Source organism: Eleutherodactylus coqui, chromosome 10 (assembly GCF_035609145.1).
Source record: "Eleutherodactylus coqui strain aEleCoq1 chromosome 10, aEleCoq1.hap1, whole genome shotgun sequence".
In the NCBI taxonomy this organism is placed as follows: Eukaryota; Metazoa; Chordata; class Amphibia; order Anura; family Eleutherodactylidae; genus Eleutherodactylus; species Eleutherodactylus coqui.
In genome coordinates, this window is record NC_089846.1 from 15,728,132 (window position 1) to 15,746,534 (window position 18,403).

Sequence of the window (18,403 nt, forward strand, 5' to 3'; positions counted from 1 at the left end):
ATGGAGATTAAAGATGCATGAAGAAGGCTAAATAAATGCAAACAAATCACTTGTACTTATTAAATGGCGAGAGGACGGCTGTAATAACACAGCTTCAATCTGCAGGTGATCATGAGGTGGAGCCTTTAAGAAGCGGCATGAGGGCACACAGGGGGGCACAGAAAGGTGATAGGAGAAGGGCAGAGTTATTGCACCGATGTCAGCTTGTTATTATGGGCCAGAATCAGGCGGACGGCTCTGTCTTCACTCTCCGCTTCTCCCTGCCCTGTCTGACGGGGTTCCGCTTAGCGCAGCCAAATTGCCTGCTTCTCAGAGTGTCTGAGCTGCTGCTATTGGTAGAAGGGAGCGAGGTACTGCTCACCCCTCTTACAACCGCACCATGTGGAATTATCTTGACTGCCTCTAGGGGTCACAAATGGCACAGCGCTGTCCCTGCAGTAGGGCTTTATTATAACTCGACCATAAAGTCATGCAGCTCCTGCTATAAGAGAAATAGATCCAGCCAGAGGCGTAACGTGAAGCTCCTCCTCCATGCAAAACCTATAACAGGGCCCCCAACTATAATGGCCCCCAGCTTTATGGGCCCCCTAAGGCTTCTGGGCCCGGATGCAACCGCATCCCCTGCATCCTCTATAGTTACGCCCCTGGACCCAGCACCTCCTGAAGTGGGAAGTCAGGAGATGACTGTTAGACGGTTTCACATCTGCATCAGATCCTCTGTCCAGCAGTTCCATCTCAGATCCGGCTCAAAATACCGGGAAAAAATGGGCAAAACAATTGCTGAAAAATCGTTGGTGAGCTGGGCGGATGAAGTGGACACCAGGTACCCCCAAGGAGGATGCTGCATCACCTGATTTAGGTAGGCCCCCTGACCCCCTGAGAACTACAGCACTTGTTGGCCAATCCGGAACCTGGGGCGGAGCACTCTGCCATATGCCTCCTCCACACTTCAGCCAATGCCTTAACTGAGCAGGGTTTCCTCCAACCTACTCCCTGCTTCACCTGCAACCACCAAGCTAAGTAACCTCTTAGAGAAACTGTAACCAACAAGCTCTGTGCCTTCTATACACACTGCAACTAAAACTCTTATGCCCATTGTGGCTGTAACTGCTATGCTTTGAGTCTTCACACACCCAATTGGCAGGGATGGTTATTGAGCAGGAGGAGCTAAGCAGATTGACATAGTTTTGTGAGAAAGCATGGGATCTCCTCACAAAACTATATATGATTCTGCTCAGCTCCTCCGGCTCTAGAACGTGACGCCTGCAGAATGGAGCGCATTGTTAAGGTGACCCCTCTAAGTTAACTATTGGAGACTGCCTGAATTACCGTGCCATCCTTCAGCGGGTCCCTGGAAAGTACAACCCCAATTTTTAAAAAAAGCTGGGATGCCATATAAAAGGTAATTAAATGTAAAGAAAAAAAAGAATGCAATGATTTGGAAATCTCCTCTAACCATAGATGTTATCCACAACAGAACAGAGAACACGTCGGAGGGGGGGGGGGGGACATTTCTCCATTTCATTTAAAAAATAACTCATTTAGAAATTGATGGCAGCAACACATCTCACAAAAGTTGGGACAGGAGAAACAAAAGGCTGGAAAAGTAAGTGGTACTAATAAAAAACAGCTGGAGGGTCAATATTCTACTAAGTCACATGACTGTGTATATGCTGAGCAGGTTAGAGAGGCCGAGTCTCTCAGAAGCAAAGATAGTCAGAGGACACAAATCTGTGAAAAACTGCATTTAAAGATGCGGAACAATTTCAGAAAAATGTTCCTCAATGTAACATTGTGAAGACTGTGAATATCGCACCATCTCCAGGACATAATGGCATCAAAGATCCAGAGAGTCTGGAGAAATTAATGTGTACAAGGCAAGAGGCCGACGGTCAGTACTGGATGCTCGAGGTCTACAGGCCCTCAGGCGGCGCTGCATTAACAACAGGCGTGAGACTGTAGTGTAAATCACTGCATGGGCGCAGGAATACCTCCAGACCATCAGTGTCTGTGCAATCCGCATGTGTAAGTTATAGCCGCTTCATACAAAGAAGCAGAAGCCGTATATCAACACAATGCAGAAATGCTGGCAAAATGCAGAGTGCTTCTGGGGTCAAATTAATCAAAACGTGAAATTATATTTTTAAACCACAGCCGCCGTATCCTGCGGACTCAAGAGGAGAGCGACCATCCAGCTTGTTATCAGCACACAGTCCTGCATCTCTGATGGTATGGGGTGGCATTAGTGCCTATGGCACGGGCAGCTTATACATTATGAAGGACACTATCAATGCTGACAGTATATAGAGGCTGTAGAACAGCATACGCCACATCCAGACAACGGCTCTTACAGGGAAGACCTTGTATATTACAGCAAGACAATGCTAAACCGCATACTGCATCCAGCTGACTCTATTACAATATCCCAAAACTGAGGCTTGTGCACATCTTGACTTTCGTGGGAAAGAAAGGGATTTTGCTTTGTTGCACTGAAGCCTTAAAGGGATTGATTGTGCAGGATCACAAAAACATGGCTACTTTTTTTTTTTTTTAAAGCGCACGGTACCTATAAGCGGGTTGTGGTGTGTGTTGCAGCTAGACTCCATAGAAGTGAATGGGGCCGAGTTGCAGTATCACATGCCGCCTATTGACAGGTTGGCCACTGTTTCAATAGGAAAGCAGCCATTTTTCTAATCTTTTACATCCCCTTTAAGGCCCCCTCAAAGCCTTGAATTGTTGAAGTAAAACAAAGTGTTCCCTTTAGCTGCAGCCCAACTAACGCCACAAATTAAATTAGGTAAAGGCTTTATGAAAGTTGTTTGTACTTCCTTAATATTTGATTGGGGTAACGGCTGAGTGACGGGTACATAAAGGGCAGTATGCGCTCCAGCTGCCGACAGCTCATGAATGATAAATGCGCGCATCCAGGAAGACTAACGGGGATATCCAGAAATAGAAAATAGGGGGTTTGTTTACTTTTCCTGAAACAGCACCACTCTTCTCCGTTGGTTGTGTTTGGTATTGCAGCTAAGCTCCAGTCATTTGAGCTGCAATACCAGACACATCCCATTGGCAAGAGTGGCACCGTTTCTAGGAAAAAGACAGGCCCTTCTTCCTGCACAACCACCTTAAAAGTGTTTCAACTTTATGGGTCCCATCATTATTTCTGTTACCCCTGTCCAACTATTCCGAGCGGACATGAAGATATCAGCAACAAACACTCATTTAAAGGGGTTTCCACTTTGGGCAATCATATCACTTTTTGTTAGAGAAACCCTCTTGCCAAACAGCTGGAAACCTTCGATGATCAAATGTAATTTGTAGAGGAACCCAGCAGCAAGTGTTTAGTTTATCTACAGCGCCTCCGCAGGAGACATGAAGCGTTACAACGGTTTATTTTAGATGAATAGGGCATTAATGCCCAGACGTACGGGTGATCAGAGGCAGGCCTAGGAACTGGGGAGGCCTATATACTGACAACATCTATCTATGCAAGCATATCAATAAGTACATTCCTTACTATGATGGAAGTTGTAGTCTTCCAGTGCCTCAAGCAGAACTAGAAATAGCTTTGGGCATGGCCGGCATTATCTACATGCGATATATGTAATTGCACAGGACACCAGCTTGTAACGGGGTGCCAGGAAGATGTAAGTAAGTGCCAATCACCACCCTTAGGTCTGCCCAGCCAGATGATCATCTTACTCCTTGCAGCAGTGTCTTATGTAGTTACATGAATCATCATTCTCCTGGCTCTGTCTGATCCCCATCAGCCTATCAGCACCCTGATCCACGATGGCTTCTGCTATTGTATTTATGTTATGAGCTTGGTTCTGCGGCCAAATGTATGTACCGAGCTTGACTACAGAGCTTAGTTTGGGAGCTCTATTTAAGTCATGAGCTTGGTACTGAAGCCTTTATTTATATACACAGCTTGGTTCTAGAGTTGTATTTATGTTATTAGCTTAGTTCTGGAGCTTTATTTATGTACTGAGCTTGGTTCCGATGCTGTATTTATGTACACAGCTTGGTTTTAGAGCTCTATTTACATTATGAGCTGGGCTCTGAAGTTGTATTTATGCATGAGCTTGGCCCTGGTGCTGTATCTATGTACTGAGCTTGGTTCTGGTGCTCAAGTTATATACTAACCTTGGTACTGGTGCAGTATTTATTGAACTTAGTACTGGTGCTATATCGAAATACCCAAGCTTGGTTCTGGTATTGCATCTCCGTACTGCAGTTTGTTCTGGTGCTGTATTTATGATATGAGCTTCATTTTGATATGGGTATGCTGCCATATTACACTGATAGACAGACGGCCTATCCGTGTCATGTATGTAGTTTTTTTTTCTTATTGGGGGGACGACTTCTGCAGAGGGTTCATCTGACCAATGTTTGGCACTGCTCTTAGTTTTACAAATATATGCTGGATGTGATATCTTGGGTACATGACGGTGTATACCATCTGCCTGTAACCTGAGGCACTACAACCACCAGCATGCCCTAACAAACTATGGCTATACAATTACAGTGAGCAACAAGTCCAGATTATATAATCCTGTTGTCCCTCTGCGATCTGAGATTACAAAGTACGCGGCGGGGGATCGAGCACAACTTCATCTCATGATCCGCGCTTCCCTGCTGCTTTGAAAGAACGGCTCGCTCTGGGCCAAAACCTCCCGCAGGTAGCCACGAGAACTGTAAACACCGAAGCCTTAATTAGCATTTCCATGAACATCCAAAAACAAGAAAATTCAACTTTTTTTTTTGGTTTCCCCCAATTACCCGAATTTTGGCTTTTTTTTTTTTCCGTAACGGACCTGATCCCCTAAATCAAGCAGGTTCTGCAGGTAGATCCTAAAGAGTTAATTCTGAGAGCTGTCCATGCAGGCGAGGGCGGATGATATGCGTTGTATACAAGGCCAGGTACTGGTAACCTTGTAATGTTTAGCATTTGTGCGCCGCCGGGAAAATCGCCTTCAGGACATTCCTAAAAGAAGCAGGCCGGCGATTGCTGTAAATGAATGGATGCGGGTTTAGTCTTTACTGCAGCAACCAGTTAGCTTCTTCTATGGGTCAGTAGATCTAGTCATCTTCCCGACATTGGCCTTAGGGTTATGGGACTCTACGACTGGCAGCCAAAGGGCACAGGCAGCGGCGCATCCCTACATCGGTGCAAGCGCTCCCTATCCAAACTTCACTGAGGCTCCGCATAGTTACACCATGTGATCTGGGCCATGTAAACACAATCCAACCATCCTGCCATAGTAGTGGGCAGCACGGCATCAATCGTACATGGGCATCATCAAGGAGCGCTGCATAGGTTATACTGCAGGTGTATCCATCCACTACCTTTCCCATCATCCATGCAGTTACATCTCAGCAATGCCAATAATTCAGTCGCCTGCATCCGGAGCTGTCAAGATGCTGCATTACGGGCATCAGCTGGCATTCATGCATAGCATGCCCACATGCACCCATGTAAGACACGTATAGAGGAGGGAATAGTTACCTCTGCCCTGCTTCACTTGTCAGGGACCCCATAATTCGAGCCGGTAGTAGGGGGCTGACTCCGTTCAGGTCTTCCCTTGTAATTGGTGGGACGATTTTGGAACCTGTGCTGATTTCGGAGGGAGAATTCTTCATCTTGGCTCTTGCCATCTTCTCAGCTGAGGCTGCTCAGTCCTCCCCAATCTTCAACTCCTATGCACAGTGATCATACTGCATCCAGTTCTGTACTGCAGGCAAGCACCACCTTATTTTATACTTCTTCCCTGCTCCCCGCCAGGAGATGGTACATTCCTTCCCTCTCCATGGATTTCAGCACAAGACGTATGAGTGAGGAGATGCATTCTGTGGCTGGCGCTGGGTTGGAGGAGTCCTGGGCATCCGAGGAGCTGCTGCAGAATCCCACATCCTTCCGAGATGCTGCAGAGAGGAAGCTGAACGTCTTTAATGCCACCTCAGTGCTTCCCATCCCTCCTCTCCAACTGTCAGAATGCAAATTCCTCTACTTACTGCCTTAAAGGCAACTGGTTAATTAAAGGGGCGCTCCAACCGTACATTAAAAGGAGAGAAAAATATAAGAACGTGGCTAACTGACTCAGATCGGGCGCAGGGGGCGCTCAATGTTCGCGTGACTGCAGGATACATTTGGGGTTGGGATTGCACCGCTAAGGCAAAATACACAAAGGGTTAAATGTCTTAGGCCCGTCCCATTCTAGCGCAAGAATCGCATGAAAATAGGACCTGCCGCGATTTTTTTCCTATGCAGACCATCCGTGAAAAATCGGTCATGTGACCGAATCCATTCATATGGATGGATTCAATTTGCGGACACTCGTGCGAGACTATTGGCCATGTGAATACGGCTTACCTATGTAGTCGTCCGTCCAACTGACCCCCATGTAGGTTTAACCCTATGAAATGTTGGGGGAGATCGTTTACATGCAGAAGTGATTCCAACATCGGGAGACACTTCTTTCAGACACCGCGCCATTCCTGTTCACTGAAGCAAGTAGAGCTGAGATGCAATACCAGGCACAACCTATGGGTGAGAGTGGTGCTGTTTCAGGTAGGGGGAGCAAGCACTTATTTTTCCCCTCACATTTGATACAACCTCTTTAGGGCACGTTCACACGTAGTGAATGTAAGTGCGAATCTGTATCAAACCACAGAATATCCTGTGCTGACGTTTTCGGTGCAGATCACCAAATCCACTTCAAATCTGGATAATTTCATTTCACCCTTTTTTAATTATCAAAATTTGAAGCAATGGTGCGGAAAGACCGACAAGTGTGACCATACCCCCACAGCTTCCTCACAGGGGTGTGATGACGTCATGCGGCCATGACTTCAGTGGTCTCATTTTCACTAGTTTCTGGGGGATTCTTGCCCCTAACAGTACGGGCAAGGAAAGATAAGGCAGCCCCTATCTCACCGCCGGTTATCTCCACCCCCTGCGCCATGGCACGGAGTCTTAACGGCCGGTGAAGGAAAAAGAAAAAACCCGTTCATGTGCAACTACGCTCTGAAGCGGCGAGCATGGATGCGCATACGGCCGTCTGTTTTTGCCCTTAGGGTGGATCCCCACATCTAAGACGGGGATTTTGTGGCAGATTTGTCTGTGGCGTATTTGCATGCCACGGTCATATATGCAGAGCGTGTGCTGCCCGTGTATTTCATGGACAACACACGGACCCATTACAGCCAATCAGACTATTAACACTTTCACACGATTTTCACGGATGAGAATAGGACATGCAATGTGCAGAATACACGACCCGCTCACCCCTAGGTGTCTCCACACACTTTTTGGGTTTTCTCCTTAAGGAGACACAACACTGCTTCTGACCTACGTCACAGGCCTCTCACGAGCCAAGCCAGAAACCTCCTGCACACTGATGAGGGGCAAACACCCAGAAACAGCTGTCTGTGTATGGATTCTGGCTTGGCTTACTATTCCCAATTGTTATAGAGACCTGTATAAATTCTTTGATATGAAGGAATGCTGCCATCCAATAGGTGGCGCTGCAGAGGTAGTAAGTCCATTTTTCTTATTTGCAGCAGGGAGACAGAAGCTGGTACTCACATGAAGGCCAAGGAGAAATGGAGAGAAGACCAGTCAGTACCCATGTCCAGCCAATTGGGATTTAAGTGAATCAAGTCATGTGATACATAGACCATGGTTTGTTATATTTAAGGACTCTATAGTGATGGGGTCGGTTACACTGGATCGGTGCGTAGCCAATGTGGTGCCGATATTTTAAAAGGGGTCAGTAAACAAACCTGGAAACTACAGGCCAGTAAGTCTGACTTCTATTGTGGGTAAAATGTTTGAAGGGTTTCTAAGACCTGCTATCCTGGGGAACCCAAAGGAATATACCGTAGCTGTATAACTCCATATCAGCATGGGTTTGTGAGATATCGCTCCTGTCAAACCAACCTGATCAGCTGGAATACCACAGGGGGCAGTGTTGGAGGGGTTACTGGTGGGTTACCACAGGGGCCAGGACTGGACTCTTCTTTTTAATATATTTATTATAAGTAGTGACCAGGTGTCCCAATTTATGCAGGACAGTCCTGCCTTAGGACCCTGTGTCCCGCTTTTCCCAGGGTCCCTAAGTGTGACAGCCTTTTGTCCCGCTTTCGGGATGCGGGGTCACCATGAAGGTGATTACCAGTCGGCATGTTGTGGCAGTGTGGCGCTGCTGTGGGGTGCACACACTGACCTCACCTCCTTGGTACTGCAGGAGAAGAGAAGGCATCTGGGCACATAGACTTCCGCCCACAGCAGCGCTGAGCAGAGAAGCAACGGCGCTTAGAAGACGACAAGGAGGAGGTACGTATATCGGTCTCATGGGGGCTACTGCGGGGGTCACTATTAATACTGGGACCAATATAGGGGACACTATTAGTCTTAGTGTCCCTATATCAGCCCCTGTAGTAATAGTATTACTACTTTAGCCACTGTGACGGTCACTATTACTACTGGGGCCAATATTGGGGACGATATTACTACTGGGGCCACTCTGAACGTGGCAGCGTACCTCAAGCTGACTTACGGTATGTTTACATGTGGCGGAAATGCTGCAGAAACTTCCCCTGCGAATCTAAAAAAACTGTCAAAATCCGTACCATTGGTGTGGTTTGTGACTGGAAATCAGCTGCGTATCCGCGGTGGATTTCATATTGTGCGGCGCCCCTCTCACCTCCTCCGAAGGCTTCACGCGATCAGCGGTTTCTGGTTCTTAGCGTCCTGTAGTGGCCTCACCTGACTAGAATCACCAGACCGGGCCGCTGGGAACCGCTGGGACCCCGGGGAGCGCAGACAACAGGAAGCTTTCGGAGGAGGTGAGGGGGAGCGCCGCATGATATGATATCAGCTGTGGAATCGCAGCTGATTTCCTGTCAGAATCTGCACCAACGGTTCGGATTTTGACAGCTTTTTCTTGGATGCAGGAATGCTGCGGAATTTGCTCCCAGTCTTTTTTTTTAGACAGCCCTGTACTTTTTATAACGACGGAGGTAAAATCGTACGTCGCGCTTAGCCCCGCCCCTGGCCACGCCCCTCTGTCCCGCTTTGACCCTCGGAAAATCTGGTCACTTTATTTATTAATGAGCTGCTAGACGGATTGCGGAGTAAAATATCAATATTTGCTGATGATACAAAATTGCATTAAGTAATTAAGGCATTAAGTAAATTGGGCAGAAAAGTTGCAAATGAGGTGTAACACTGATAAATGTGCGGTCCTGCACACGGGCAGGAAATACGTGTCACCATAACACACTAAATGGGAAACCACTGGGGAACACCGACATGGAAAGGACTTGGGGGTTTTAGTTAACTGTGAGGCCGAGTGCACACGACCAGCTTGGATCCCGCACTGGAATCCGACCCTCTGCCCGGCCGCAGACCCCTGTGTACCTGCCCGCAGTTGTCTCTTCTGTATTGCGGATGTGCCGGCTGGCACACAAGCGCAGTACAGAATCTGCTGTGCTGTTGCTAGGCGATGACATGGAATCTGCGACCCATACGCACTGTCATTGCAGAAGGGCTGCGGATTGGATGGCTTCCATTGACTGCAATGGAAGCCATCGGCACTGGAAGAGGACATGCTGCGATTTTCCTTCCACGAGCGGAAAATCGCAATTGATTTCCGCTTGTTGACACGGAAAAGCGATTTTCCATAGCATGTCTATGTGAAGTACGTGCGGCGGAATCCAGAAGCAGGCGCCCACTCCGGATTCTGCAATGCAATTACGCCCGTGTGCAGGCGGCCTAAACTTAACTGGGGCAACCAGTGTCAGGCAGCTGCTGCCAAGTCAGATAGGATTATGGGGGGCATCAGGAGAGATCTAGGGGCACATGACGAGAACATTGTTCCTCTTTACAAGTCACTAGTCAGACCACACATGGACAGTTTTGTGCAGTGATACTCAAGAAGGACATATCAAAGCATAGAGCGGGTTCAAAGGCAACTAAAGTAATAAATGGAATGGGCGGACTACAATACCCAGAGAGGTCATCAAAACTGGGGTTATTCACTTTAGAAAAAAGACAGCTGAGGGGCGTCCCAATAACTACGGTATGTATAGATATATCAGAAGACAGTACAAGGGGGCGCCCTCTACGTCTAGAGGAAAGAAGGTTTCTACACGGACATAGTAGGGGGTTCTTTACTGTAAGAGCAGTGAGACTGTGGAACTCTCTGCCAGAGGACGTGGTGATGGCAAAGTCAATAAAATGAGTACAAGAGCAGCCTGGATGTGTTATAATAATACATGATATAGTCACTGATTGTTTTAGGAGGGTCGGAGATCCGGGGATTATTCCGATTGCCAGATTGGGCAATCAGGAAGGAATGGGAAAAATTGGCTTCCACTTTATTGTTTTTTTTTGCCTTCCTCTGGATCAACATTGGGGGTAATGGGCTGAACTGGATGGGCATATGTCTTTTTTTGGCCTAACATACTATTTACCCCAGTGTACTTCCCCCTATGACTAGCTGATGTTGACCTGTTATTGATCATTGATATGGACCTGCTAACGATGCAGCAGCCTTGGGAAGTGATTCTGCAAAGAAATGCTATAAGAGCTAGAAGCCGTGTCTGTGTGGCCATGTGACCTTTATAGGGGTGCTTGAAGTGGGGGAAGACCAATTTGGGGATGACTGGCAGAGCACATGCATAGAGTGCAATCAGAAGAGTCACGCTGCGTGTGCCCGAACTGTGCAGGAACAGGGCGCCTGGCGAGTATCAAACAGCGCTCCCTGGATTCTCCGTCCCATCACCTTTGAGCCCCATAACATAGTTTATGGGGCTAAAGCTTATGACAGATTCCCTTTAAAGGGGGTGTCCAGGATTAGAAAAACATGGCTGCTGTCAAAAATAACCAGCGCCATACCTGGCCATGGGTTGTGTCTGGTACTGCAGCTCAGCCTAAGACCGCTCTCACATTCACTTGTTTTTAACTGTATCCAGTGATGAAGGTTCATAATGGAACCTCCGACCCCGATATGAACAGGCTCTTGTGTATTTCAGTGGAGCTGACCCACCACGTGGACAGGGGGGGCGCTGTTTCATGGTTTTGTAATCATTGCACACACAAGGGGGTATTCTGATTTTAGAAATAACACTTTTTCTTCGTACAATAAAAAGTTCTATAACTTTCCATCATACTTTATATACTATTATTCCTTGAGGATTTCAGTATCACTGCTTGCAGTCATTGAACACACAGATCCACTGCATGTTAAAAGTCGCAGCTCTGCTTGCTCCACTGTAACGAGCGCTGCAGCTGTGCGATCATCGCATCTCCTGGAAGCAAACAATGAAGATTCCTATTGAAGGACAGCAAGCAGAGATCTTGAAAACCATAAGGACCTGATGCACAGAGTAAGGTGAGAACCTGCAGCGGAGACTACTTGTTATGCGGTGGATGGAATTACCTCTAAGCTCTTCTCTTGTGTTTTATCATCGCGGCAGGCGTGTGACTAATATTATAATACACGACGTATAATACATTCTTCCGTCAGACACCTCGAAAATCCTAATAATACGGATCAGAGCTTAAAACGTCGACTCCAAGATACAGTCAGTATGTAGGTTTTATGCTGGTCTCATGGGGGGCCGAGTAACCCACCATACATAAGGCGCGCTGATGATCCGTACATGTGGGTATGTTTGGGCAGCTGGGCCCTTTGTACCCCTCACCTGTTCCTCGTGGTCTGTGAAGCAGGCCATGGCTGCAGGAGTGTAACTATGGGGGGCGCCTACCAGGTCCAAAAGTGCTCCCTGTATATATACAGATGCTTAAAGGGAAACTCCAGTGAAATGGAGGATAGGACATAACTTGCTGATCAGAGTAGGTCTGACTGGTGATGAGACCCCCATCGATGGCCAGAATGGGGATCCATGAATGAACAGAATGCTGCCCTTCATGTCAGTCCCATTGAAATGAATGGAGCATCAATCACATGTGCGCCACCACTCCATACATTAAGGGGTACACAGGATCCATTGTGGCAATCGATGGGGGTCCCAGTGGTCAGACCTCCTCCAATCAGCAATCTTCTGTGGATTGGGAATTTATTTTACACGAATGCCCTTTTAATACATAACGAATGATGGTGGGAAGACGCCTATCTGTCCTATGGAGGGCGGGTCCCCAAGCAATGACTCAGGGTTAGGCCATACTTACATGGGCGAGTGCGAAATCGGGCTGAGAGACTTGGCCTAATATTGCACGTGTAAACCTGCGATTCTTGCTGCAAGTACAATGTGTCTTGTGAGAAACACGTACGGCACACGCATGTCGTTTCAAGAGTAAAACAAGAGTGAGAGCGATGCAATTTGTTTTACCTCCCAAGGCAATAATGGGCAATTCTGGGAAAGAATCACCCAAAAATAGGACCATCAGTCCGAGAGGAAACGTGCTCATGGAAACTGACAGATTGAATGAAGGTTTTCACATGCAAGATCCGACCGTACCGCTATTATACGGATCTCGGGCGCAAAACTCTGCTGTGTAAATACGACCTTAGGGTGCATTCACACGAACGTATATCGGCTCGGTTTTCACGCCGAGCCGATATACGTCGTCCTCATGTGCATGGGGGGGGAGGATGGAAGAGTCAGGAGCAGGACCTGAGCTCCCACCCCCTCTCTGCCTCCTCTCCGCCCCTCTGCACTATTTCCAATGAAAGGATGCGGGGCGGGGGTAAGTTCCCAGCATTAGCCCCGCCCCCGTCCCGCCGTTTCTCATTGCAAATAGTGCAGAGGGGCGGAGAGGAGGCAGAGAGGGGGCGGGAGCTCAGAGCACTGCTCCCGGCTCTTCCATCCTCCCCCCCTAAACACGAGGACAATGTATATCGACTCGACGTAAAAAACTGAGCCGATATATGTTCGTGGGAATGCACCCAAAGGCTGGGTTCACACAGGGCGGATTTGCCGCGGTTTTGCCGCGGTAAATCTGCCCACGGCTGCTAATCTCTGGATTAGCCAGCCATGTGGACGAGATTTCTCAGAAATCTCGTCCACACGGGACGGCGAATCCCCTGCGGTAAGTCAGGCGCCGCAGCCATGGTTTCAGAATATGCAGCATGTCTGTTTACCTTTTCATTCCGTCGCGGCCGCGCTCTCCTCTATGGGAGCGCCGGCTGCAACGGAAAAGCGAGCAGCCGGGCTGCTTCAAAGCCGCTGCGGGTTTTTCCGCGGCGATTCTCTCCCGGCGGAAATCTCGCGGTTTTTGCTGTGGCCAAACCGCAAGATTTCCGACGGGAATGAAAGGAGGCGGGACAGGGGCGGGGCTAAGTCTGGAGAATTAGCCCCCCCCCCATCCCGCCTCTCCCCATTGCAGAGGGGCGGAGAGGAGGCAGAGAGGGGGCGGGAGCTCAGTTCCTGCTCCTGGCTCTTCCATCCTCCCCCCCCCCTGCACATGCGGACGACGTATATCGGCTCGACGTGAAAAACTGAGCCGATATACGTTCGTGGGAATGCACCCAAAGCTGGGGTCCCCAACTCCAGTCCTCAGGAACCACTAACAGGTCATGTGCTCAGGATATCCTATAGTAAGAACACTTGTGGCAATGTCTGAGGCACCGACAATAATTACATCACCTGTGCAATACTGAGGAAATCCTGAAAACATGACCTGTAGGGGGCGCTGAGGACTGGAGTTGGGAAGCACTGTTCTAAATAAATGGAGCTGCAGTGTAAAGTATGGGCGCAGCTGGTGGATGACAGGGTGGTGATGGTGCTGGAAGCCTCCATGAGCAGATGGTATTCCCCGGGGAATCGGAGGGTTTGTACTTACGAGGAAACGCTGTAATGTGTCTTCTAGAGCATTTAGCGGGAGACGGGAACTTGGCAGAGCGCCGTCCGGATACTTGTGGTCCAGAAGTAATGGCGCTATACGTCTTCTGTAAGTAAAGCTTCTAGTATATAGTGAGGAGTTCTCATCCTTCGATTATACTTTGTGCTCGCGTTCCTCGCCTCCTTCAGCTCTTTGCTTGCAGTCAGTGAATTAACCCCTTCCCGCTGCAGCGCTTTTTGTTTTAGTTTTTCCTCCTCCATCTGTTTTATGTTCGCGGTGACAGATATCTAACGGAGGGCTTGTTTGTTTGACAGACGGGTTATACTTCTCAATGGGACCTTATAACATACACGACATCTTGTCTTTATTACCATTATGGGGATACAACGTTTCTAAAGTTTTTTTTATGTCGTACTGCTTAAAAAAAACCTTTTACCTTTTGTCGCCATAATTTATCCATCATAAGGGCTTCTTCACACGGGTGTATGTCGGCCTGGTTTTTTACGTCCGGCTGATATACGGTGCCCCTCTGATGCATTGGCTTAGAATGCATCAGTTCACAGGGGCGTATTTCCATGGCATAAAAGCGCCCGACCGAGTGCTTTCACAGCAGCTGCATAGACTTCTATGGAAAAAGGGAGGTGGGAGGGAGTTTAGCAGCATGACTGTTAAACTCCCTCCTCCTCTTCTCCTCTCCGCCCCTTGCCGTTGTTTGCAATGGGAGGGGTGGGACGGGGGCTGAGCTAAGCTCTGCCCCTCCCATTGCTGGTTGCAGACAAGGGGTGGGAGCTTAGCTCCGCCTCCTCCCATTGCAAATGGACAGAGGAGAGGAGGTAAGCAGGCGAGGGGGGGAATATCTCCTCAGGCCCCATGGCATATATGTGCTGGGCCCTTTACCGTTCAGGTGTTTTTACGGCCATGTATATGGACCCTAACTCTTTTAGGGCTCATTTTTTGTGGGACGACTTGCAGTTTTTATTGGTACTATTTTGGGATTCATGTGATTTTTTTGATCACTTTTAATTTTCTGGCGAATGGGGTGACAATCATAAAAATTTTTAAAAAAACTTTATTTTACTTTTTTTCCCAAGTCTCCACATGCTTATACAGTATACTGCAGTAGCATGATATTCTATTACACTGTATTCTGACAGGAATTCTATTATGACCTGCCATAGGCACATCTTAGGCCATATAGGCTCAATAATATCATAGGCTCAATAATGGCCGTTACATTGATGACCTGCTGTATATACGTCCCGGTGGTGCAGCACCCATACCAACCCTGGTCAGTTATCCCAATATTGGCCGTTACATTGATGACCTGCTGTATATACGGTCCGGCAGTGCGATGGTCATACCAACCCTGGTCAGTTATCTCAATAATGGCCGTTACATTGATGACCAGCTGTATATACGGTCCGGCGGTGCGGCATCCATACCAATCCTGGCCAGTTAGCTCTACAAAAATCCATTTAATCTTCATTTTCATACGATCCAATTCACATTTCATCTCTGGATTGGAAGCGGTCAGGCATGTGATGCGGTCTTTGGTCGAGACGTCTGCCTACTGCAAGCCGACTGCCGGTAACACTGCATTATATGCCTCATCGTGTCGTCCTTGTCATGTGTATAAAAGTGTCCCTGAGAATTGTCGCATGCCGAGTGAAACGGTTCCTCTGATTTGGCCCACCAAATGGAGGGACAAAAATCCCAGTCACTGGTAATAGATGCTTTGCCGGCCATGACAAGTGGCCGGCAGCCTGCCCGGAGCTTCCGAGAACAGTGGCTTAACGCTGTACAAAAATGTCTGTAAGAGGGAGACCTTCTCCTCCTCCTGGCAGCCCATTAGTGTCACTGCAATACAATTGTTTTGATCTGCTATTGTATGTTATGAGCTTGGTTCTGGTGCTGTGTTCATGTTATGAGCTTGGTTCTGGTGCTGTGTTCATGTTATGAGCTTGGTTCTGGTGCTGTGTTCGTGTTATGAGCTTGGTTCTGGTGCTGTGTTCGTGTTATGAGCTTGGTTCTGGTGCTGTGTTCGTGTTATGAGCTTGGTTCTGGTGCTGTGTTTGTGTTATGAGCTTGGTTCTGGTGCTGTGTTCGTGTTATGAGCTTGGTTCTGGTGCTGTGTTCGTGTTATGAGCTTGGTTCTGGTGCTGTGTTCGTGTTATGAGCTTGGTTTTGGTGCGGTGTTCGTGTTATGAGCTTGGTTTTGGTGCGGTGTTCGTGTTATGAGCTTGGTTTTGGTGCGGTGTTCGTGTTATGAGCTTGGTTTTGGTGCGGTGTTCGTGTTATGAGCTTGGTTTTGGTGCGGTGTTCGTGTTATGAGCTTGGTTCTGGTGCGGTGTTCGTGTTATGAGCTCGGTTCTGGTGCGGTGTTCGTGTTATGAGCTCGGTTCTGGTGCGGTGTTCGTGTTATGAGCTCGGTTCTGGTGCGGTGTTCGTGTTATGAGCTCGGTTCTGGTGCGGTGTTCGTGTTATGAGCTCGGTTCTGGTGCGGTGTTCGTGTTATGAGCTCGGTTCTGGTGCGGTGTTCGTGTTATGAGCTCGGTTCTGGTGCGGTGTTCGTGTTATGAGCTCGGTTCTGGTGCGGTGTTCGTGTTATGAGCTCGGTTCTGGTGCGGTGTTCGTGTTATGAGCTCGGTTCTGGTGCGGTGTTCGTGTTATGAGCTCGGTTCTGGTGCGGTGTTCGTGTTATGAGCTCGGTTCTGGTGCGGTGTTCGTGTTATGAGCTCGGTTCTGGTGCGGTGTTCGTGTTATGAGCTCGGTTCTGGTGCGGTGTTCGTGTTATGAGCTCGGTTCTGGTGCGGTGTTCGTGTTATGAGCTCGGTTCTGGTGCGGTGTTCGTGTTATGAGCTCGGTTCTGGTGCGGTGTTCGTGTTATGAGCTCGGTTCTGGTGCGGTGTTCGTGTTATGAGCTCGGTTCTGGTGCGGTGTTCGTGTTATGAGCTCGGTTCTGGTGCGGTGTTCGTGTTATGAGCTCGGTTCTGGTGCGGTGTTCGTGTTATGAGCTCGGTTCTGGTGCTGTGTTCGTGTTATGAGCTCGGTTCTGGTGCTGTGTTCGTGTTATGAGCTCGGTTCTGGTGCTGTGTTCGTGTTATGAGCTTGGTTCTGGTGCTGTGTTCGTGTTATGAGCTTGATTTTGGTGCGGTGTTCGTGTTATGAGCTTGGTTCTGGTGCGGTGTTCGTGTTATGAGCTTGGTTCTGGTGCGGTGTTCGTGTTATGAGCTTGGTTCTGGTGCGGTGTTCGTGTTATGAGCTTGGTTCTGGTGCGGTGTTCGTGTTATGAGCTTGGTTCTGGTGCGGTGTTCGTGTTATGAGCTTGGTTCTGGTGCGGTGTTCGTGTTATGAGCTTGGTTCTGGTGCGGTGTTCGTGTTATGAGCTTGGTTCTGGTGCGGTGTTCGTGTTATGAGCTTGGTTCTGGTGCGGTGTTCGTGTTATGAGCTTGGTTCTGGTGCGGTGTTCGTGTTATGAGCTTGGTTCTGGTGCGGTGTTCGTGTTATGAGCTTGGTTCTGGTGCGGTGTTCGTGTTATGAGCTTGGTTCTGGTGCGGTGTTCGTGTTATGAGCTTGGTTCTGGTGCGGTGTTCGTCTTATGAGCTTGGTTCTGGTGCGGTGTTCGTCTTATGAGCTCGGTTCTGGTGCGGTGTTCGTCTTATGAGCTTGGTTCTGGTGCGGTGTTCGTGTTATGAGCTGGGTTCTGGTGCGGTGTTCGTGTTATGAGCTCGGTTCTGGTGCGGTGTTCGTGTTATGAGCTCGGTTCTGGTGCGGTGTTCGTGTTATGAGCTCGGTTCTGGTGCGGTGTTCGTGTTATGAGCTCGGTTCTGGTGCGGTGTTCGTGTTATGAGCTCGGTTCTGGTGCGGTGTTCGTGTTATGAGCTCGGTTCTGGTGCGGTGTTCGTGTTATGAGCTCGGTTCTGGTGCGGTGTTCGTGTTATGAGCTCGGTTCTGGTGCGGTGTTCGTGTTATGAGCTCGGTTCTGGTGCGGTGTTCGTGTTATGAGCTCGGTTCTGGTGCGGTGTTCGTGTTATGAGCTCGGTTCTGGTGCGGTGTTCCTGTTATGAGCTTGGTTCTGGTGCTGTGCTCATGTTATGAGCTTGGTTCTGGTGCGGTGTTCATGTTATGAGCTTGGTTCTGGTACAAGTATTTATTTTTATTCACTGAGCTGTTCTGGTTTTGGCATGCCGCTATCTTGCTGCTTTCTGCACAAGCTGAATACAGGCAGGATGCCTATCAGTGGAATATAAATATATATAAAACAATTCCGCACAGGGTGCCCACTAACCTAATGTCTGGTAAACTGGCTCTGGCACTAGAACTGTGTAGGAGAAGATTTCCTTTTTAATCACCATGTACTATATATACGCATGCAGAGACGATCTGCTTAGCAACGAGAACCCGGCTGCAGGGGTTAATAGCAGAGTTCCTGTGAAATGCTCTGGGTTGGCATAGTTCATATAATATAATGTGATTAGTGCATACTGCACATCTGATATGGGGCGTCCGCTGTAGCTGCCAAGGTCACTTTGTTTCCATGTTGCATGCAGTTATTGTAGTCTTCATTATCTCCTCATTGAACTCGTT

At 48.4% G+C, this 18,403-nt stretch overlaps 1 protein-coding gene across 6 annotated transcripts in view; it reads right to left on the bottom strand.

Annotated features, from left to right (window-relative positions):
- Positions 1 to 18,403, bottom strand: part of KCNT1 (potassium sodium-activated channel subfamily T member 1) — a 295,306-nt gene that overhangs the window by 155,507 nt on the left and 121,396 nt on the right. For 2 of the 6 annotated variants that reach the window (XM_066580373.1, XM_066580371.1), the window contains exon 1: positions 5,513 to 5,661. The exons of the other annotated variants lie outside the window; for them this stretch is intronic. In XM_066580373.1, coding sequence (XP_066436470.1) covers positions 5,513 to 5,661 — 149 coding nt within the window. Of the gene's footprint in view, positions 1 to 5,512; positions 5,662 to 18,403 lie in introns of those variants that run through there. 6 annotated transcript variants of the gene reach the window in all.